The 21,629-nt window shown below is 57.9% G+C and overlaps 1 protein-coding gene across 1 annotated transcript; it reads right to left on the bottom strand.

Annotated features, from left to right (window-relative positions):
* Positions 1-7,576: 7,576 nt before the first annotated feature.
* Positions 7,577-19,296, bottom strand: SPATC1L (spermatogenesis and centriole associated 1 like). Its single transcript, XM_062175016.1, has 4 exons — positions 19,095-19,296; positions 14,100-14,450; positions 7,985-8,136; positions 7,577-7,903 (listed from the first exon to the last, which is right to left on the bottom strand). Exons 1-4 carry the CDS (start codon positions 19,294-19,296, stop codon positions 7,577-7,579), a joined length of 1,032 nt encoding a protein of 343 aa, XP_062031000.1.
* Positions 19,297-21,629: the final 2,333 nt, after the last annotated feature.

Raw genomic sequence — 21,629 nt, 5'->3', positions numbered from 1 at the left:
TGGTGTTAGTGTGCATGTAGATATAAGGGTGTGTGGTGTGTGTGCATGTGTGTAGATGTTAGGGTATATGTGTGTGTTGGTATGAGCATGAGGGTAGGTGTCGCAGTGTGTGAACATATTAGTAGACCATGTGCATATGTGTTCATGTGAACATGTATGCAGATGTCAGGGTATATGTATGTTGGTGTGAGCATGGCTGTAGTAGTCAGGATGTGTGTGTTGGTACAAGCATGTGTGCAGAGGTCAGGGTGTGTGTGCGAACATGTAGATGTTATGGTGCATGTGTGTTTTGGTGTGAGCATTGTGTAAGTATCAGAACATGTGTATTTTGTGAGCATGCATGTAGATTAGAGTGTGAAAGCATGTGTGTAGACATCAGGGTACATGTATGTGTGTATGTGTATAGTAGTCAAGACATGAATGTATATGTCAGGGTGCGGTTATGTGCTGTAGTGTGAGCATGTGTGTAGATTCCAGGGAGTGTATGTATACTGGTGTGACCATTCATGTGTGAGTATTGTATGAGCATGCATGTAGATGTCAGGATGTTGTATATTGAGGTGAGCATATGTGTAGATGTCAGTGTGTACATGCATGTTCGTGTTGGTGTGAGCATGTGTGTAGATGCCAGGCTGTGTGTGTATGTTAGTGTGATCATGTGGGTAGATGCCAGGGTGCGTGTGCGTGTGTTGGTGTGAGCATGTGTGTAGATGCCAGGGCATGTGTGTGTGTGTTGGTGTGAGCATGTGTCTAGATGCCAGGGTGCATATGTGTGTGTTGATGTGATCATGTGTGTAGATGTCAGGGTGCATGTGTGTTTATGTGTTGGTGTGAGCATGTGTCTAGATGCCAGGGTGCATGTGTGTGTGTTGGTGTGATCATGTGTATAGATACAAGGGTGTGTGTGTGTGTGTTGGTGTGATAATGTGTGTAGATGCCAGGGTGTGTGTTGGTGTGATCATGTGTGTAGATGCCAGGGTGCATGTGTGTGTGTTGGTGTGAGCACATATGTAAATGCCAGTGTGCATGTGTGTGTTGGTGTGATCATGTGTGTAGATGCCAGGGTGCATATGTGTGTGTTGGTGTGATCATGTGCATAGATACAAGGGTGCATGTGTATGTGTTAGTGTGAACACGTGTATAGGTGCCAGGGTGCATGTGTGTGTGTTGGTGTGATCATGTGCGTAGATGCCAGGGTGTGTGTGTGTGTTGGTGTGATCGGGTGTGTAGATGCCAGGGTGTGTGTGTGTTGGTGTGATCGTGTGTGTAGATGCCAGGGTGCATGTGTGTGTGCTGGTGTGAACATGTGCGTAGATACCAGGGTGCATGTGCATGTGTTGGTGTGATCATGTGTATAGATACAAGGGAATTGTGTGTTGGTGTGATCATGTGTGTAGATGCCAGGGTGTGTGTGTGTTGGTGTGATCATGTGCGTAGATGCCAGTGTGTGTGTGTGTGTTGGTGTGATCATGTGTGTAGATGCCAGGGTGCATGTGTGTGTGCTGGTGTGAGCATGTGCATAGATACCAGGGTGCATGTGTGTGTGCTGGTGTGAACATATGCGTAGATACCAGGGTGCATGTGCATGTGTTGGTGTGATCATGTGTATAGATACAAGGGAATGTGTGTGTTGGTGTGATCATGTGTGTAGATGCCAGGGTGTGTGTGTGTTGGTGTGATCATGTGTGTAGATGCCAGGGTGTGTATGTGTGTGTGTTGGTGTGATCATGTGCGTAGATACCAGGGTGCATGTGCGTGTGTTGGTGTGATCATGTGTATAGATACAAGGGAATGTGTGTGTTGGTGTGATCATGTGTAGATGCCAGGGTGTGTGTGTGTTGGTGTGATCATGTGCGTAGATGCCAGGGTGTGTGTGTATGTGTTGGTGTGAGCATGTGCGTAGATACCAGGGTGCATGTGCGTGTGTTGGTGTGATCATGTGTATAGATACAACGGAATGTGTGTGTTGGTGTGATGTGTGTAGATGCCAGGGTGTGTGTGTGTTGGTATGATCATGTGTGTAGATGCCAGGGTGGGTGTGTGTTGGTGTGATCATGTGTATAGATGCCAGGGTGTGTGTGTGTGTGTGTTGGTGTGATCATGTGTGTAGATGCCAGGGTGCATGTGTGTGTGCTGGTGTGAGCATGTGCGTAGATGCCAGGGTGCATGTGCATGTGTTGGTGTGATCATGTGTATAGATACAAGGGAATGTGTGTGTTGGTGTGATCATGTGTGTAGATGCCAGGGTGTGTGTGTGTGTGTGTTGGTGTGATCATGTGTGTAGATGCCAGGGTGTGCGTGTGTTGGTGTGATCATGTGTATAGATACAAGGGAATGTGTGTGTTGGTGTGATCATGTGTGTAGATGCCAGGGTGTGTGTGTGTTGGTGTGATCATGTGTGTAGATGCCAGGGTGTGTGTGTGTGTGTGTTGGTGTGATCATGTGTGTAGATGCCAGGGTGCATGTGTGTGTGCTGGTGTGATCATGTGTATAGATACAAGGGTGTGTGTGTGTGTGTTGGTGTGATCATGTGTGGATGCCAGGGTGCATGTGTGTGTGCTGGTGCGAGCATGCATGTGCAGTCTCCAGGGGGCAGGCAGGTAAGAGAAGACCCACTACTCCCCAGGGAGGTGGGAGCCCAGCTATGGTCAGGAGTCAGTTCTGGCTCAAGGCTCCACCATGTCCCACTTGGAAGCCATGATTTTAAAGGGGCAGGGGTCTGCCTCCAGCATGGGGCCCTCAGATCATGTGGCTGTCCTGGCTGCTTGTGCGTACCTCAGTCCTGGAGTCCAACTCTGTGCTGCCCTTTGGGGTGTCCTGAACCCCTGGCAGGCCCCTCCCTAGAGCCAGCACACCACAGCTCACATCTCTCCAACTCAGCTGTGTGGGCCTTAGGGACCCCTCCTCTGCTGCGGCCACTCAGGGCACTGGGAGAAGGGAGGCACCCAGCGATCCCGACACCCCAGAGGCTGGGGGCGGGAGAGGAAGGGGGTCTGCTGTGGGCTGGCTGGTGTCCCCAAGTCCACGCACGAGGATCTGACCTCCAGCTCTTCGGGTAGATCTGTATTTGGTGACAGAAGTCTTTACACAGGGGATTACATTCAAATGAGACCACTATGGTGGGTCCCGATCCAAGCGGACTGCGTCCTGGAAGGGCACAGGAGCAGCTCTGTCTGCAGGCCAGCAGAGAGGCCTCAGGAAGGCAGCGCTGTCCACATGTGGCCCTGGACTGCAGCCCCCAGGACCCTGAGACCAGTCCACGGCAGTGGTCACGGCAGCCCAAGCGGACTCACCCAGGATCCCCAGGGGCTGGGGCAGCCAGACACCTGGGCTGTGAGGACCAGGATGCGGTGCCCCACGTGGCGGTCCACTCAGAACCCCAACTCCTTCACGCTCATAGCCACAGTGGACAGAGACAGGAGCCCTGCACCCAGGGCCAAACTCTGGGACTGTTACAGAAAGCTGGACGGGAGAAACTCTCTTAGGTCAAACAGGCACCAGAGGCTGGGTGCAGGATCAGCAGAAGCAGTTTATTAACGTCGACGGGCCCAGTGGAGTCACTTCCCAAGACCGGGCATCCGATCCAGGCTGTGTACAAGACCTACAGGTTTGTCAGCACCACACACTGACAGCTGCAGCGCGGGTGGGCTTTGTGCAGCCTGGGGGACTCAGGACCACCCACGAGGAACTAGACCACACAGGTGCAGGGTCTTAGTCCACCTGTACAGGATGGACTGGGTCCAAGGAAAGGTAAGTGCACCACTCGCCCGTTCCCCAGCCTCCGGATCCCCGAGACAGACGCAGCGGGGAGTCAAGTCTAGCAAGAACTCGTTTATTTCGCGCATAACAGAGCCTTTTAAAGCACAAAACTGCAGAGTCATTGGGGCAGGGCTTAAAGACCCCAATCTCTTAAAAGATCACTTTACAGGGTGATTTCTATAGGACTAGCCATATGTCTATACACTTGTTACTAGTTTTGTTACCTCCCCTGATGTTGCGCAGCCAATTAGTTTTAGTGGTAAATAACTTTGGATTCCGGGCCGGTGCCGTGGCTTAACAGGCTAATCCTCCGCCTTGTGGCGCCGGCACACCGGGTTCTAGTCCCGGTTGGGGCGCCGGATTCTATCCCAGTTGCCCCTCTTCCAGGCCAGCTCTCTGCTGTGGCCCGGGAAGGCAGTGGAGGATGGCCCAAGTGCTTGGGCCCTGCACCCACATGGGAGACCAGGAGAAGCACCTGGCTCCTGGCTTCGGAGCAGCGCGATGTGCCGGCCACAGTGGCCATTGGAGGGTGAACCAACGGCAAAAGGAAGACCTTTCTCTCTGTCTCTCTCTCTCACTGTCCACTCTGCCTGTCAAAAAAAAAAAAAAAAAACCTTTGGATTCCGCCCACCTTACTTCGTTTGGGCGCCATCTTTGAATTACCTCATGTAACTAATTTCCCCTCACACAGGGCATGTGAGGGGGGGGTGTGCAGAGAACGGAGACCAGGACACCTGCCCAGACATGTCTACACCCATGGGGTTACAGCGAGCAGGGATGGGCACACCTGTTCTCCGGAGGGTCTCGTCTCTCCTGTCTCTGGTCACAGCCTAACTTCCTCTTCAGGATGGGCAGTCGGAATTATAGCCTCGACTATTCCGCTTCTCTGGAGACTTCCACATGGCTGCTCTCCGTCCTCACTCCCTGGTGTGCTGTCAGGGCAGAAGCCAGAGGCGCCGCCGCCATCCTGCTGCCGTGGCCTCAGCACCATGGGCACTTTAGTCTTTTGTGGCGTCCAGGGTGCACACTCCAGGACAGATGGACAGACAGGGCTTGGCAGCCTGCCACGCCCACCCTCACTGGAAACCCTGTGCTACCGAGGCTGCGCCTGCACCTGCAGGGTGTGAATTCCCGGGCACAGCAATCCAGGCAGCAGCACACTGAGCAAACTGCATCGCTCGTTAAATGGGAAGACAAGCAGGGCACTGAAAACCCAGCCTACGACTTGTGTTTGGGGGTTGGGAAGGAGCCGCAGGCGGACGACGGCCGGGCCGGCCACAGCCACGTCCCACGGCAGCAAGCACACAGCATGGTCCTGTCCAGATCCAGGAAGCCACTCTCTCTCCTCCGCTCCCTGAACCACTGAGCGGCCTTTTCTCCGTGCTTAGATTAGATTCCCGTCGTCTCCCACGTCAAGTTTTAGATATCAAGTAGACCAACATTGAAACGTTAGGAAAAGGTAGTCAATTGTTTCTGAAGTGAGGGGCTTTACCAAGATCACGGGAAAATGGAAAAGACAGTGTGCCTCCTCCGTGAGCTGTTTGGGCCTCCTTGTATTAAATGAAGAAAGAGTTAGAGTGGGGAGAAAGCACCCCAGAGCCTTCACATTAAGTAGCATCCCTGTGGCGAGGAGCACTATGTTGTTAAAAACGCAGAATGAACCAAAACGGGTCTTGCACGGTCCCTGGCTCTGGGTTTGTGTTAAACCCTCCACCAACGGGAACCAGAGCTCTGATTCCAGGACAGGCCAGGAAAGACACAGGGAGCCCAGGGCGCCTGGTGGTGCTACCAAAGCGCAAAGTGTTTGCAAAGAACCCAAACCCACAGTCGTGCGTACAGAGCAGCGTCCAGCCCAGCAGGGACAACGCTGGTTAGGAGAATCCCATGTTAGTGTGTCTGGGTTTGATGCCCAGCTCTGTGCCTAATTCCGAATTCCTGCCTCCCTGAGAGGCAGCAGTGATGGCCAAGGGACCGGGTCCTGGGCACCCTCACGTGGGAAACCTGGAATGAGCTGCTGACTCCCGGCTCAGCCCAGCGCTGGCTGTTATAGCATGTTGGGGATGGGAGACCAAGCTCTCTCAAACAGATCACAGACAGATGATGGATGGCTGACAGATGATGGACAAACAAATGTAGATGGAAGGGGTCAGGAACGATTTGAGCACGGAAAGCAAAGAGGTAGAACTGGATCAAACACAGACAGCCGTGAGCCCACACACACACGCTATGGAGCAGACATCACAGGACCCTGAGTAATCTACAGAGACACGTGGCCTTGGGGCAGGTGCAGCACAGGCCCAGCTTGTACCCACCTGCAGGGCCAGTGCTGCGTGGGGGACCTGGCCATGAAGCGTCACCCCCGGGCCCTGAGTCCCCTACTCCCTCCCCCACCATCTTCCCACCCCCTCTCATCTTGTAGACAAGAAGGGCATTAGGAATGGGCTCAGCGCTCTGCACAGGACAGTCCCCAGGAAGCCCCACGTGGAAGTGCAGCCCAGAGACCCCCAGCCCGGCCCCAGCACGGCGGACATCAGAGGGGGGACGGTGGGCATCACTTCACCCAGAGCCTCCAGGGGTCACTCGAAGCCAAGCTCAAGAGCCTAGGGGACACCAAGGCCATGGGGGAGGGGGAGGGGAGGGAATGCCCAGAGGCCAGGGCCTCACTCTTCGAAGCCTCTGTAGGAGCCGTGTTCCTGATTTTCTGTTGTTCGCGCTTCTTTGACACCTTGGGGGCTTCAGCAGCTGGAGAGAGGATACCCAGGCCCAGGTAGTTGCCACGGGCAGCTGCAAGCCGGCCAGTCCAGACACATGTGCCCAGCCACTGACCATCACCTGCCTGGCCTGAGCTCCCCTGCCCTGAACTGCCACAGGGCCGGGTAATGCTCCAACAAAACCGCCCAGAGCTGGAAACCAGACCACCAGGGCCTCAACCCTGTCCCGGACCCAGACCACGAGGCCTGCGGCCCAGGCTTCCTCTCGGCCCCAGAGTGCCTGGCGCTCCCCCTGGCGGCCCCGTGTGGCATGGCAGGGCCCGAGCCTCCCACATTCCACACCACCGCACCGTCTTCCTGCGCAGGTGTGGCAGGTGCGGTCGCGTCTGCCACCCCCACCCCGCACCTGCCCGAAGCAAACCCCAGCGCCTCTGGCCAGGCTCTTGCCTCCTTGGGTCCCCAGAACACCCAGCAGCTCCCAGCCTGGCTCCCGGTGCCGCGCAGCCTCGCCCTGCCTAAGACAGCGCCCACGGGTGCGGTCAGCAGCCCCGCCACGCCGGAGCCTCCCCTGCGGCCCCACCTGCACCCGCAGGAGTGGTCGGGGCTGAGTGCAGCTCCGGCCCAGCGCGAGTGCCCCCGCAGCTCCCAGGGCTGGCTCTGGGCACGAGGAGGCCGGCTCGGCCCGGTGCGCAGAGCACCGCTCGCGGGTGGAGGGGGCGGGGAGCAGGCCGGGAGCTGCCGGCTGCGCCCACAGGTGAGGAGCGCCGCTCCCCGCGTGGAGGACTGGGCAGGGGCTGGAGTCCTGGGCTGCGTCCCCGACTTCTCCCCGGGGGAGAGAGGCGCCGCGGCTGTCGGGAACCCCAGCCCTCGGAGCCCGGGCTGCGTGGTTCCGCCCGCAAAGACCCAGCAGGCGCGGCGGCGGACAGGTAAACAGGTGGCTTTAATAACGCGCGCCGGGCGCACGCGCGGGCGGCGGCCGCGGCCCCGGGGCGAGGGCGGCTCCCCGCGGCCCGGCGGCGGGCGAGCGGGCGCGGCGGCGCGGGCCCTGGGCGCGGGCGGCGGCGGCCCCGCGGGGCGCGAGCGCGGTGCGGCGGCGGCGGCGGCGCTCACCAGGCGAAGAGCGGCTTGCTGTCGGCCTTGGACAGCTCGCACAGGCAGTTGAGCAGCAGCAGCGAGTCGCCCAGGAACTTGGGCGGCACCACGTCGATGAGCAGCTTGCGCAGCGCGGCCGGGCTGCTGTGCAGCGGGTTGGCGCGCAGGTCGGGCCGCTGCTTCAGGATGCCGTAGGTGTTGATGAGGAACTCGCTGAACACCGGGTGCACGTCGCGGTTGTAGCCCAGCCGCTCCAGGCGCGCCGTGAGCGTCAGGTAGCGCTGCGTCAGCTCGCGCAGCTTCTTCTGGTCCACCGAGCCGTCCAGAGATTTGACCGAGGTCTGCGGGACACGCGGGCGTGGGCGCGGCCGGGCCGGGGTGCGCGTCCCGCCGCCCCCGCCCCGCCCCGCCCCCGCGCGCACCTGCTTGATCTTCTCCGGGATGTTGGAGACCGTGAAGCCGTACAGCCGCGTCACGCCCGGGAACACGTAGGCCAGGATGCGCCGGTCCAGCTGGAAGGCGATCTCCCCGACGATGCGGCCGTCCTTCTCGGCGCCCGCGAAGCTCTGGATCTCTGCGGGGAGGGCGCGGGCCGCGTCGGAAACCGCTCGCCCCCCGTCCCCCGCTCCCGCCGCCCCAGCCGCCGGGGCACGGCCTCCCGTCCTTAATGTGAGAAGGGCTGCGGGGCGGGCGGGGGCGCCCGTTTTCCAAAGCCCCAGGGCCTCCCTCCCCACCTCCCCGAAACCGGCTCTCGCATCCCCGCCCGCAGCTGCGCCTTTAAACTTGAGATGATCTGAATTTAGACCCGCAAGTGACCAAGACTGCCTTGGGGAGGACAGGCTGGTCCCTCCCCTCCCCCCACTCCTGAGCTTAGAGGGGCACTGGGCGCCTCCCCGACACCCCCCCCCCCCACTGTCGGGTCTGCTCTTCCATCCCTACAGAGGGATGCTCGTCCTGCCCCCCACGGACTCTGAGACCCCTCGGACCTGACCGGCCCCACAGTAGGGCCCAGGCCCTGCCATTGCCACATGTCTGCGCCCACCCAGGCAGCTCTACGCCCGACACTCAGGACAACCCGCCATGTCCTGTTCCCCCAGCCCCTTCGCGGACATGGGGGGTGAGGGGCCAGGCTCCAGGACTCCCTCCTCCCGTGGCCTTGCACAGCCGCTCACTGACTGCAGCGCCATCCTCGAGAAAGCTGTTCGCCCCTGGGCACACATTGGTCCAGCAGGTGCCAGGACCCATGCTGGGTCGGTGTCCACAGCGACCAGGGCAGCCGTGCCCCAGGGGAGCAGGAAAGTTGTGTGTGTGAACATGGGCGCTTCCTGAGGCCGGCGAGCCCACCAGGAGGGCGCTTGGGCAGAGAGAGGGGCAGGACACGCGTGTCCCAGAACACGGGGAATACAAACAAGAAGACGGGCAGCCAGGACAGCCGCTGGAGGACAGCCCCCTCTGAGGTCAGACCAGACGGGCAGCCAGGGCAGCCGCTGGAGGACAGCCCCCTCTGAGGTCAGACCAGACGGGCAGCCAGGGCAGCCGCTGGAGGACAGCCCCCTCTGAGGTCAGACCAGACGGGCAGCCAGGGCAGCCGCTGGAGGACAGCCCCCTCTGAGGTCAGACCAGACGGGCAGCCAGGGCAGCCGCTGGAGGACAGCCCCCTCTGAGGTCAGACCAGACGGGCAGCCAGGGCAGCCGCTGGAGGACAGCCCCCTCTGAGGTCAGACCAGACGGGCAGCCAGGGCAGCCGCGGGAGGACCCGCCCCCTCTGAGGTCAGACTCCCCCGAGCACGCCCCTGCCCAGCCAGGGATGAGAGCGCTGCTGCGTCCCCAGGCAGTCTGTGTCCCCACAGCAGGGCGCACGGCCCCGTGGGGAGAGAAGGACCTGTGCCGTCCTTCAGTCCCTGGCACACCTGGGAGCCCTCCAAGGCCCGGCCACTCGGAGCCCGGGCGGCTGTGCCTCCCCTGGTTCCCTCGCACGCAGACCCTGCGGGAGGAGCCCTGGGCCCTCCTGCAGATGGAGGAGCTGAGGCTAGGGGGCACGCTGCTTCCCCCGTGGGAGAAGTAAGTCTTTTCTGTCAAACCAAAGTGACTCCGTTCTCGATGGTAGCTTCCTTATCTTGCAAGAAGTTCCCCTGTTAAGTGAGTTACAGGATTCTGAGAACTGCCGCCCCGTCCCAACACCACAAACAGCTGCTGCCCATTGCCGCCCCTGGTTTCTTCTGTGAGCTCTGCCTCGTCAAGTCAGCCGTCAGAAATCTCCACTCATTCTGCTTAGACAGCCGCGAAGGGGAAGGCAAGCCCGAGCCTGAGCCAATGGGGCAAAAGGCCCGACCTCCCGCCACACCCCACACCCCCCTCAGTTAGAAGACCAGGAGGCCGCTCGTGGCACCTGCTCCTCTGTTGACAGCCGGCCACGCACCCTTCTGCAGAAGTAAATGTTCTTGCTGAGACAGCCTTGTGTCTGTGTCTTGTTCAACACCCAGTCACTGAAATCATCTTTCTTATTAGAACTGAATCCGCACACTGCAACACTCACCCTTTTTTAAAAAAAAAAATATTTATTTATTTGAAAGAGTTACACAGAGAGGAGAGGCAGAGAGACAGACAGAGAGACAGACAGAGAGAGAGAGAGAGAGGTCTTCCATCCGCTGATTCACTCCCCAAATGGCCGCAATGGCCAGAGCTGCGCCAGGAGCCAGGAGCTTCTTCCTGGTCTCCCACGTGGATGCAGGGGCCCAAGGACTTGGACCATCTTCTACTGCTTTCCCAGGCCACAGCAGAGAGCCGAACTGGAAGAGGAGCAGCCAGGATTAGAACCAGCGCCCGTATGGGATGCCAGCGCCACAGGCGGACAATCAACCTACTGCGCCACATTGCTGGTCCTGAGCCCCATATTTTTGTCCATGTTCTATGGTTTCAGCCTTTTCAGATCTCAAGTCTTTGACCCATTTGGAGTTCATTTTTTTCTGTGGTGTGAAGAAAGGGACCCAACGTCATGTCTTTTCTTTTTTTTTTTTTTTAAGATTTATTTTATTTTTTGAAAGACAGAGTTACAGAGAGAGGGAGAAACAGAGAAAGAGAGAGATCTTCCATCTGCTGGTTCACTCCTGAAACAACGGCTGGAGCTGGGCCGATCCAAAGCCAGGAGCCAGAAGCTTCTTCTGGGTCTCCCACATGGCTGCAGGGGACCAAGGACTTGGGCCATCTTCCACTGCTTTCCCAGGCCAGAGCAGAGAGCTGGATCGGAAGGGGAGCAGCCAGGACTTCAGTGCCCTACGTGGGATGCCAGCACTGCAGGCTGGGGCTTTGACCCACTGCCCCACAACGCCAGCCCAGCATCATTGTATGTGGGCGTCCCCTTGTCCCAGCACCACTGGGTGAAGGCTTCTTTTGCAACCGAATTACTTGGCACTGTTTCTGCACTCAGCGCTGTTCCACTGGCCTGTGTGTCTCCTTGCAACAGGGCCACATCTGGATCGCTGGCTTGCTGCTTCTTCACGGTAAACACCTGGATTGCTGGCTTGCTGCTTCTTCACGGTAAATTGAAACAGGGCTAGGTCTTCTCATTTTGTTTTTTGTTTTTGTTTTTTTGTTTTTGTTTTTTGTTTTGTTTTTTGTTTTTTTGACAGGCAGAGTGGATAGTGAGAGAGAGACAGAGAGAAGGGTCTTCCTTTTTGCCTTTGGTTCACCCTCCAATGGCCGCTGCGGCCAGCGCATCTCGCTGATCCGAAGCCAGGAGCCAGGTGCTTCCTCCTGGTCTCCCATGCGGGTGCAGGGCCCAAGCACTTGGGCCATCCTCCTCTGCCTTCCCGGGCCATAGCAGAGAGCTGGCCTGGAAGAGGGGCAACCGGGATAGAATCCGGCGCCCCAACCGGGACTAGAACCCGGTGTGCCGGCGCCGCAAGGTGGAGGATTAGCCTGTTAAGCCACGGCGCCGGCCTCATTTTGTTCTCTTATTTCAAGACTGCTTTACCTATTCTGGGTCCCCATATTTCCATATGAATTTAAGATTCACCTTCTCAATTTTTTTTTTTTTTTTGCGAGGCAGAGTTAGACAGTGAGAGAGAGACACACAGAGAGAATTACAGACAGTGAGAGAGAGAGAGACAGAGAGACAGAGAGACAGAGAGAAAGGTCTTCCTTCCATTGGTTCACCCCCCTAATGGCCGCTACAGCCAGCGCTGCGCCGATCCGAAGCCAGGAGCCGGATGCTTCCTCCCAGTCTCCCATGTGGGAGCAGGGACCCAAGCACTTGGGCCATCCTCCACTGCCTTTCCGGGCTACAGCAGAGAGCTGGACTGGAAGAGGAGCAACCAGGACTAGTACCCTGCGCCCCAACCAGGACTAGAACCTGGGGTGCCGGCGCCACAGGCGGAGGATTAGCCAAGTGAGCCACGGCGCCAGCCCCACCTTCTCAATTTCTGCCAAGATTCTAGCTGGGATTTTCATAGGTGTTGCAATGAATCCATAATTCAATGCAATCTCTACAAAAAATTAGAAACTATTAAAAAAATGGATCTTCGAATCAATGAACATGAGACTTTTTTCTATTTATTTAGGTCTTCTTTGACTTGGTTCAAATGTATCTTACAATTTTCAGTGTATTTCTCTCCCAGCCACTTTGCAAGGCCACAGAAGGTACCCAGGAAAAAAGACTAAGAGTCAGACACACTGCGTGCCAGGGCAGATGCAGGCATGGGGAGCAGACACACTGTGTGTCAGGGCTGGTGATGGACAAGGGGAGCAGACACACTGTGTGTTAGGGCAGGTGCAGGCACAGGGAGCAGACACACCGAGTGTCAGGGCTGGTGATGGACAAGGGGAGCAGACACACTGTGTGTCAGGGCAGGTGCGGGCACGGGGAGCAGACACACTGCATGCCAGGGCAGGTGCAGGCACGGGGAGCAGACACACCAAGTGTCAGGGCAGGTGCAGGCACGGAGCGCAGACACACTGTGTGTTGGAGCATGGTGCAGTCTCTCTGCATTAATGCCTTCTCTCATCAGAATTGTCTTTCTCCCCATCCCCTGTTGCTACTGAGTGTAAAGTAGTCAGAAGACACACCGCACGCCTGTAATGTCTTCGTGGCCATTTCCAGTTCAGTCGAGCTCTCCAAGAATTATCTAAAGACACACACTTCAAAGAAAGCACATCAATACATCTGATCAACCTCTAGCCAGATCTATCAGGGAACAAGACGAGCAAAGTCACCATTGTTAGGAATGAGCGATGGCACCACGGAGCCTACACACATTGAAAGGATAACGGGACATATTACGAATAACTTTATGCCAATAAATTTCCTAGATAAAAGGACACTTCCTTAAAGCACACAAACTATTAAGCCCCACTTAGGAGAAGCGTCATTTGAACAGTCTCACAGCAATACAATGTAATTTGTGGCAAGAAAAGACACTCTCCTGAGGAATCGAAGCTGCCTGGTTTCAGCGCTGAATTCCAGCAAACATCTTAGCGTGAGCAGCAGTCTGACAAAATGCTCCTAGATCATGGGGGAGGGCGGAACACCTCCCCCTCACTCCCTGAACCAAAACCAGGAAACGCCCTGCAGGGAAGCCTCACCGGATCCCTCCAGAACGGCACAGATTTTCAGTGCACTGCATCTGACAATTAAAAAGTGTAATATGTCACGGCCAAACGGGGTTTATCTCAGCAATGCAAGGCTAGTGCAACTTTCAAGAATCAGTCAGGGGTTTGGCCTGCAGTTCCAATGTTGCTGGGACACCCTCATCCCAGAGTAGAGGACCCACAATCGAGTCCTGGCTCTTTTCCTAATTCCCTGGGAAGCACAGGTTCAAGAAGTCGGGTCCCTAAGATTGCCAGGGCAACTCTGGAACACGGGAAGCAACGCTGAAGAACTCACACTACCGGATGCACATACCCCATCCCTCATCACACAGGGAAGTGACCGCTGTGCAGCTCCACACACGGTGTCCCTGGGATCCAGGCACACGTGGAGACCCCAGGGACAGACTCACACAGGGACAACCTCTGCTGTCCTGCCCCCTTCAGACCTGACCCTGCAGGCTGCAGGAAATCCTGGGAGCCGGTTCCTCACACAAAGTCTCTCCCACACGCACATACGCACAGCACACGGCGCACAAAGGTTCACAGCGGTGTCGAGGCGGTTCAGCGGCGCGGGGAGAAGCAGGTGTCTGTGTGCAAGCCTCACGCCGCAGACAGAACAGCCGCCTGAGCTGAGTCGGAGAGCTCAATGCAAGCCGGAGGAAGGCACAGCGGGCACTCTTTGTGAACTTGGCTGACTAAGAACATGAAGTGCGGGGGGAGAGAGCAGCAACTCGGACGTCATCAAATGAAACGGTTTTGCTCTTCCGAAAACATTATTTAGGAAATGGGGAGGCCAGAGACCCAGGACAGCAGAGGGTCTCGCTGCTAGGTGAGAAGCCGTGCAGCTCCCGACTGCTAACACCGGCCCAGAAGTCGGGGCGCACAGCACAGCACGGCACCGCCGCCGGGCCACGCCCTCGCCCGCTCCACCCCGAGCCCACCCGGCCATACCGTTGAGGTAGTAGCTCCTCCGGGTCCTGTCCGCCGTGGGCAGGCTGCTCTCTGAGAAGCACACCTTCTTGGGCCGCGCCATGTCCCTGGCCTCCAGCAGTGTCTTGTCCACCAGCGGGTCCTGCGAGGGGCTCAGCAGCGGGGACAGCTTCCGGTCGGCGCCTTGGTGGGTGCGGAGCTCGGGGGTGCTGAGGAAAGCCTTGAAGGGCGCCTGGGCCGAGGTTGCGCAGCCCGGGGAGGCGTCATCCTCACTGGAGAGGGGCGCGTGCGAGCACAGCAGGTCCTCCAGGGAGGACGTCTGCAGCTGGGAGGGCGCGTCGGGGACGCTGCTGAATCTTCCAAAGTCTGGAACTGGGGTGGGGAGCAGAGGGGCGGGAGTCAGACACCCCAGAGCGTGGGGCTCCCCACCCCCAGCCGCTGTGTGCCGCCAGCCACCCGGGCAGCCACACCCGAGTGACCTGTGCGTGCCTTCCAACTTGACATCAAAGGTGTCCTCCTGGATGTCTGTTCTGCCAAGGACTCACTGAGATGTACCTGTGTCCAGTCCCCTGGCAGCTGCCTGGGCTAGCTGCCCGGTTACCAGCACCCGCACCCAACTGACTGTTGGTCCATCGCTCTGCTGGTGGAGGTGGGCTGTTTCAGGCCCAGTTATAAAAGCAATGCCCTGACCAGCCCCCCGAGATGTGCCCTTTGCTCCACACCTGGGCAGAGCTGTGGTCAGTACTCCCAGGAAACACCCCCTGCTCCCACACCTGGGCAGAGCTGTGACCAGCCCCCCCAGCCCACTCCCCCTGCTCCCACACCTGGGCAGAGCTGTGACCAGCCCCCCCAGCCCACTCCCCCTGCTCCCACACCTGGACAGAGCTGTGACCAGCCCCCTGGGACACACCCCCTGCTCCCACACCTGGACAGAGCTGTGACCAGCCCTCTGGGACACACCCCCTGCTCCCACACCAGGCAGAGCTGTGACCAGCCCTCTGGGACACACCCCCTGCTCCCACACCTGGGCAGAGCTGTGACCAGCCCCCTGGGACACACCCCCTGCTCCCACACCAGGCAGAGCTGTGACCAGCCCCCTGGGACACACCCCCTGCTCCCACACCTGGGCAGAGCTGTGACCAGCCCCCTGGGACACACCCCCTGCTCCCACACCTGGACAGAGCTGTGACCAGCCCCCCCAGCCCACTCCCCCTGCTCCCACACCTGGACAGAGCTATGACCAGCCCCCTGGGACACACCCCCTGCTCCCACACCAGGCAGAGCTGTGACCAGCCCTCTGGGACACACCCCCTGCTCCCACACCTGGGCAGAGCTGTGACCAGCCCCCTGGGACACACCCCCTGCTCCCACACCTGGGCAGAGCTGTGACCAGCCCCCAGCACACTCCCCCCGCTCCCATACCTGGGCAGAGCTGTGACCAGTCTCCTGGGACATGCCTTATACCTGGGCAAAGCTGTGACCAGTCTCCTGGGACATGCCCTATACCTGGGCAAAGCTGTGACCAGCCCCCCCCCCCCGATGCACCCCCTGCTCCCACACCAGGCAGAGCTGTGACCAGTCTCCTGGGACATGCCCTATACCTGGGCAAAGCTGTGACCAGTCTCCTGGGACATGCCCTATACCTGGGCAGAGCTGGGACCAGCCCCCCCCCCGATGCACCCCCTGCTCCCACACCAGGCAGAGCTGTGACCAGTCTCCTGGGACATGCCCTATACCTGGGCAAAGCTGTGACCAGTCTCCTGGGACATGCCCTATACCTGGGCAGAGCTGGGACCAGTCTCCTGGGACATGCCCTATACCTGGGCAGAGCTGGGACCAGTCTCCTGGGACATGCCCTATACCTGGACAGAGCTGTGACCAGTCTCCTGGGACATGCCCTATACCTGGACAGAGCTGTGACCAGTCTCCTGGGACATGCCCTATACCTGGGCAAAGCTGTGACCAGCCCCCCGCCCCGATGCACCCCCTGCTCCCACACCTGGGCAGAGCTGGGACCAGTCTCCTGGGACATGCCCTACACCTGGGCAAAGCTGTGACCAGTCTCCTGGGACATGCCCTATTCCTGGGCAGAGCTGGGACCAGTACCCCAGCACATGCCCACTGCTCCTACACCTGGGCAAAGCCATGCACAGGCCCACCAGCCACTCCCAACCCCACCCCGTCTCAGCACTTGGGATTCCCAGTGTAGGCTGACAATGTCACGTGGCAATTCCCTGGTCTCCAAACTTTGTGCCCACATGCACATCCTGACAGACACCTGCCCTGGGAGTGTCCCCAAGACAGCAGCTCAGCAGAAGCAGCTTCTCCCTGGCTGCTGCTGCCCGTGAAGGAGGCTGCTCAGATCTCAAGGGTCCCTCAGTCGCCCCCCACCCCAGATACTTCTTAAACTACAGAAGAATATTCTGTGCAACTGGTATCAGTTAAAATTTTCAATAAAAGACCTGGGAAATTCTTTTCAATGACTCAGTAAGTAGGAAACCTCGGGCAGGCATTTGGTGCAGCACTTAAGACACTACTTGGGGTGCCTGCATCCCACACCGGAGTGCCTGGTTCAAGTCCTGGCTCTGGCCCAATTCCAGCTTCCTGCCAATGCAAAGCCTGGGAGGCAGCAGGTGACAGCTCAAGTATGTGGGTCCCTGCCACGCACAGGGAGACCTGGATGGAGTCCTCAGCTCCTGGCTTTAGCCTGGCCCAGCCCCAACTGTTGCAGAAAATGGGGGAAGGAACCAGCAGGTGGGAAATCCCTGTCTCTGTTTCTGTCTCTCTCTTGTACTCTGCCTTTCAAGTAAACAAAATAAATAAATTTTGAAAATTTTAAAAAGAAGTAGAAAGCTAAATGGGTCGATAAAGAAGAAAAACATGTACAAGTTACAAAATAATTATTTCCCAAGGGCTGCAGCCCTGGGTGGCCTGTGAGTAAATCATTTCAAGTTCTCACACAATTCATGCCCCTTGGATTGGAACATTTAAACAACTTCAAAGATGTTCAATTAAGGCTAAAAATTTGTCCCAAATCTAATATCAAATACTCACATAGAAAACTTCGAGAAAGCAAGCCCCAGCCAGGCTCACAAAGAAGAGTGCCGAAATAACTGTGTAAAACTTCCAAACCGATGTCCAGAACACAGCGAGGGGCAGTGACCCTGCAGGCCAGGGCACAGCAATGCAGCGAGCTGCCCTGGGCCCGGGGTGGAAGTGACAGGCCCTCCAGCAAGGCAGAAGTGGGGTCACGAGGGTAAACAGAATGAGATATTCCTCTATTTTTCTGTTTTTTTTAATTTCTTTTAAAATATTTTATTTATTTGAAAGGCAGAATTAGAGAGAGAAAGGGAGAGAGAGAGAGAGAGAGAGATCTTCCACCCGCTGGTTCACTCCCCACGTGGCCACAAAAGTCAGAACTGGGCCAGGCCCAAGTCAGGAGCCAGGAGCCGTCGGATTCTGGGATATGGCCGAGCCCCTCAAGACCACTCACGACAGCACAGGGCAGTCCAGTCTCAGTGCAAAGGGCACCGGTGGCCCAGAGCTACTCCAAAGGAGTCGCCACCATTTCGGCCTCTGAGAGCCGGCCTGCAGCACCAGGACCCCAGCTGGCCGCTGCGGGCCCCTGGCAGTGCGCGGGGAGGCAGAACGAAGGGACAGGTGCCCAAGGAGTGAGAGGGAGGCAGCGCTCCCTCTGGGCCTGTTCAAAATGTACATCACAGGCCCACTAAGCTGAGCCACAGTCCAGGAAGGCCCACACAGGGAGGCCTTGGCCACGTGGCGGAAGGGGACAGAGTGGACACCTGTGATGCCCGCTGTCAGGGAGCCGTCAGTACAGTGGCCTTCTGCAGAGCACGGGGAGTGTCTACTCAACAGCCCAGCCTTTGACCGAGGAACCCTCACCCCTGCCTGGAGCTCGTGAGGGCGAAGCTGCTGAGGCAGTTACGGCCGTTGCAGCAGCTCAGCGGCTCCAGCGCTGCGGGAGCTCCCACGGGCAAGGGGGGAGCTGACGGGCAGAGGAAAGCTGTGCGTCAGTGGGAGACAGGGCCACAACATGTGGCTGAGACACCAGCATCCCCCGGGCGCCCGGGGAGGTCCCAGGCCCTGAGCTCCGCTACAAGCCACACACGGCAGCGACAGCAACCTTCACGGCACTGGGTCTCAGGTGGCACTCTGCTGAGCGTCCCCACCAAGGTCAGCAGCGCTAGTGAGGCCATGTGTTGCGGTAGCTGGCATGTGACCGTCAGAGGGTCTTATGCCTGCTGCTGCCGCTGGGCCATCCTGCACTCCAGAGTTTCCAGGGGGAAACTCGGGGCTCAGAGCCCCAGATCCTGCGGGACACCAGTCTCTGGGAAAGCCCAGCTTAAGGCCTGCAAGCCTTCCGCAGAGATGGCCTCCTGGGCATGCAGTGGGCGTCAGCAGCAGCCTTGTCAGCAGCTCCTTCCTGCAGCCAGCAAGGCTCCCAGGACACCTGCTCAACTGCTGGGGACGGGCGGGCTGGGACGTGCCCTCTGTCCCCATCCAGGCTGAGCAGGCACCAGGTCCAGAGGCACCTGAGCTTGCTGGATGAGAGAATCCGTCCCAACCAAAGGCCAAGGTCACACCCATCAACCATACTCCCAGCCACACTTTCCATGAATGAAACGACTTTTTTTTCCACCAGAGCCAACTACTTCTGCAGAAAGTGATGAAACCCTAGGTTCTCTGTAAAAAGCCTTTGAAGGCTGGGGTCAACCTGCTGGTGAACAGGCCACGGCTCCAGCTCACTCCCCCGCCCACTTGCCCTGCACAGGCACCCTGCAGAGCCCACGCACCGCCTGTTCCAGGCCACCCCGGCCGAGGGCTAACACTCACTACGTTCCAGGTGCAGACCCAGTGGCACAGACAGCAGGACCTTCCCCGAGGGTGTGGCAGAGAGGTCCCCCGGGCCTTGGTCTGCCAGACCTGAGCACAGGACACTCGTGCCTGCAGGGAGCAGGCCTCCTCCACACCCCCGCCGCCCAGCCCGCGCCTCACCTCCGCTCACAGGGGAGCAGGCTTCGGGGTAGGCGGAGGCCTTGGGGAAGAGGAGGTCCCGGCCCCCACGGCCACAGGTCTCCTGGCAGCTCTCGCTCAGCAGCCTCTTCAGCATCTGGTTCTCCTTCAGGAGGCGCACCTGCTTCTTCAGGTCCGCATTCTCGCTCATGAGCCTGCTCATCAGCTCACTCCCCTCAGCCATGGTGCGCCCTGGATGCTCAGGGGTGGGCCTGCGGCCCCATCGAGATGGAAATCCAGGGCCCGCAGATCCTCCAGAAACAGCCTGAGACCACAGAGTTCCACAGCTGCCCTGCCTTCCACGGCCTTGTGATGTCACTGCCCGGCCCTTGCCAGGCCCCTCCCACCCCTCGACCCCGGCCAGGCATGGAAGTCCAATGCCCACAGTGCACACAGGCAAGCACCCCAAATGCCACCACACGGACCGGGGAGTGCCAAGGAGGATACAGGGAGAAGCTGCAAGTTGTGGGGTGGGCAAATTTGGGGTGTGACATCCAAGGCACTAAACCAGACATGGGAGCAGCGTGTGCCAAGGTCCCAAGACCCGCCAGTACCAGCACCTTCCAGGATCAGTGAGGGGTGCGGTGCAGGCCTTCCCCATGCACAGCCCTCGGGCTGCGGTGGGGACTCTACCTTCACCATGAGTGACAAGCTTGGCCCTTTTCGTGGCTCATGCCCACAAGATGGTGCAGCCAGCGTGGTTTCCTGACCCTACAGGGCCAGCAGAGCTCTAAGGCGGCAGGACAATTGGGTTCCTTAGAACCTAGGACAGGGGCCAGCTCTGTGGTGTAGTGGGTAAAGCTGCTGCCTACAATACCAGCATTCCATATGTGCACTAGTTCGAGTCCCAGCTGTTCCACTTCCAATCCAGCTCTCTGCTATGGCCTGGGAAAGCAGTGGAAGATGGCCCAAGTGCTTGGGCCCCTGCACCCGTGTGTGAGACCCGGAGGAAGCTCCTGGCCTCTGGCTTCGGACCAGTCCAGCTCCAGCCATTATGGACATTTGAGGAGTGATGGAAGACCCCTCTGACTCTGCCTCTCTCTTTCAAAAAAATAAATCTTTAAAAAATTTAAAGAAAAACCTAGGACAGTATCTGTTGTACAGGTGTTTATTCTGGTTTGCCCTTGGGACGAACACTTGAGGAGGAAGACCAGCGTGGGTGGGAGAGCGCCTAGGTCAGCGTGATGGGTCACAAAGCCCAGGGAGCTCCGGGAAGGCCCTGGCAGTCACAGCTTCCTACTGGCCAGACACCCCATCACGCAGCAAGTCCACACAGCACACCCATGTCCACCACACAGCCCACGGGAGCAGTGTCTGGGACACCTGCTACTACCTGGCCCAATGGTAGCCTCCCTGCCCCCCAGTCAGTGGACAAGAGGCTCACAGGGCTGCTGGAGTGTGAACTCCTGCTTCTCCAGCTGCACAAAGAAGCAAACCCCGTCGTGTTTCTGACAGCCGAGGTCCAAATGGGGCATCTCCTGATCCCATAGTGCAAACTGCACGTCCCCAGCCTCCAGCCCCCAGTCCCTGAGGCAGGTGCAGGTATGCACGGCCACCCCAAGTAGAATGCAACCCTCGTTCAGCCCAGAAGGGCAAGCTCGTGTCATGTTGCTTCCAGGGCAGCTGGTGAGAAATGGGGCCTCTAGATTCTGAATTTCCCTAATGCATCCCATGACACGCCCAGTCTGGCCCCACAGCTCTCAGCTCAGACAGAGCCACGGAGGAAGGGTGTGCAGGGGCTTCTGGGACAAAGGGCAAAGCTTGACATGAGTCACAGATGCCCCCCCAGGCCCCCTCTGGTGAGGAAGTGCTTTCCCTCCACCAGCCCCTCAGCACTCAGCCGGTCTCAGCACGATGCCTCAGCCTTTCCACTCACCTCCACTCAGCTCGCTCCACTCTTCCGTGCTCCTGAGAGAGATGGGTCTGAATCTCCCTTTCCTGTAATGTCTTCATCTGGTTTTACATCAGTCCTCTAATTAGTTCCCACTCTATCTTCTGGGTATTTGTGTTAGATTTTTCTTCCTAAATATTCCATAGAATTCACCAATGAATGGATTCTAAGTCTTCTGGGGAAGTTTTGAATTTCTAATTCAAGTTCTAAAACCTACACAGGGCTAAATGTCCTATGTCTTCCATATTCATCTTGGTAACAGTAAGTCTTTTCAAGGAGTTAGCTCATTTCATAAAGCCGTGGACTATCGGCACTGAGTAGTTCATGATGCGCCCTAATTCCAGCCAAGGTAGGAAACCAGCAGGTGAGCATGGATGAGGAGAGTCACAGGCTACTCCAGCAGGAGACAAGAGGCAGCTGTGGGTGCAGAGGCGCTGGCCAAGGGGCTCCAGGCACAGTGACACAGGCTCAGCTGTGTGGGACCCACAGTGATGTATTTTCTCACTCTTGCTCTAGACTGTTTCCTTTTTCACTTAAACAAGAGCTTTGTTAATTTTTTCAGAACACCAACTTTTGATTTCACTGAGCAATTGTTTTATTTTGTGATTGATCTGACTTTCCCTCCT

This window comes from Lepus europaeus, chromosome 2 (genome assembly GCF_033115175.1).
Source record: "Lepus europaeus isolate LE1 chromosome 2, mLepTim1.pri, whole genome shotgun sequence".
Lineage (NCBI taxonomy): Eukaryota > Metazoa > Chordata > Mammalia > Lagomorpha > Leporidae > Lepus > Lepus europaeus.
Note: the sequence above shows the minus strand (reverse complement) of the source record. Positions and strands in the feature narration are given on the sequence as shown.

Excerpts from the sequence above, each read along its gene's own strand:
- SPATC1L (XM_062175016.1), bottom strand. The coding sequence starts at position 19,296 with ATGGCTGAGGGGAGTGAGCTGATGAGCAGGCTCATGAGCGAGAATGCG. Across the intron at positions 14,451-19,094 it reads CTGCTCCCCTGTGAGCGGAG|TTCCAGACTTTGGAAGATTC; the intron begins GTGAGGCGCGGG and ends TCCCCACCCCAG. Across the intron at positions 7,904-7,984 it reads TCCCGGAGAAGATCAAGCAG|ACCTCGGTCAAATCTCTGGA; the intron begins GTGCGCGCGGGG and ends CGTGTCCCGCAG.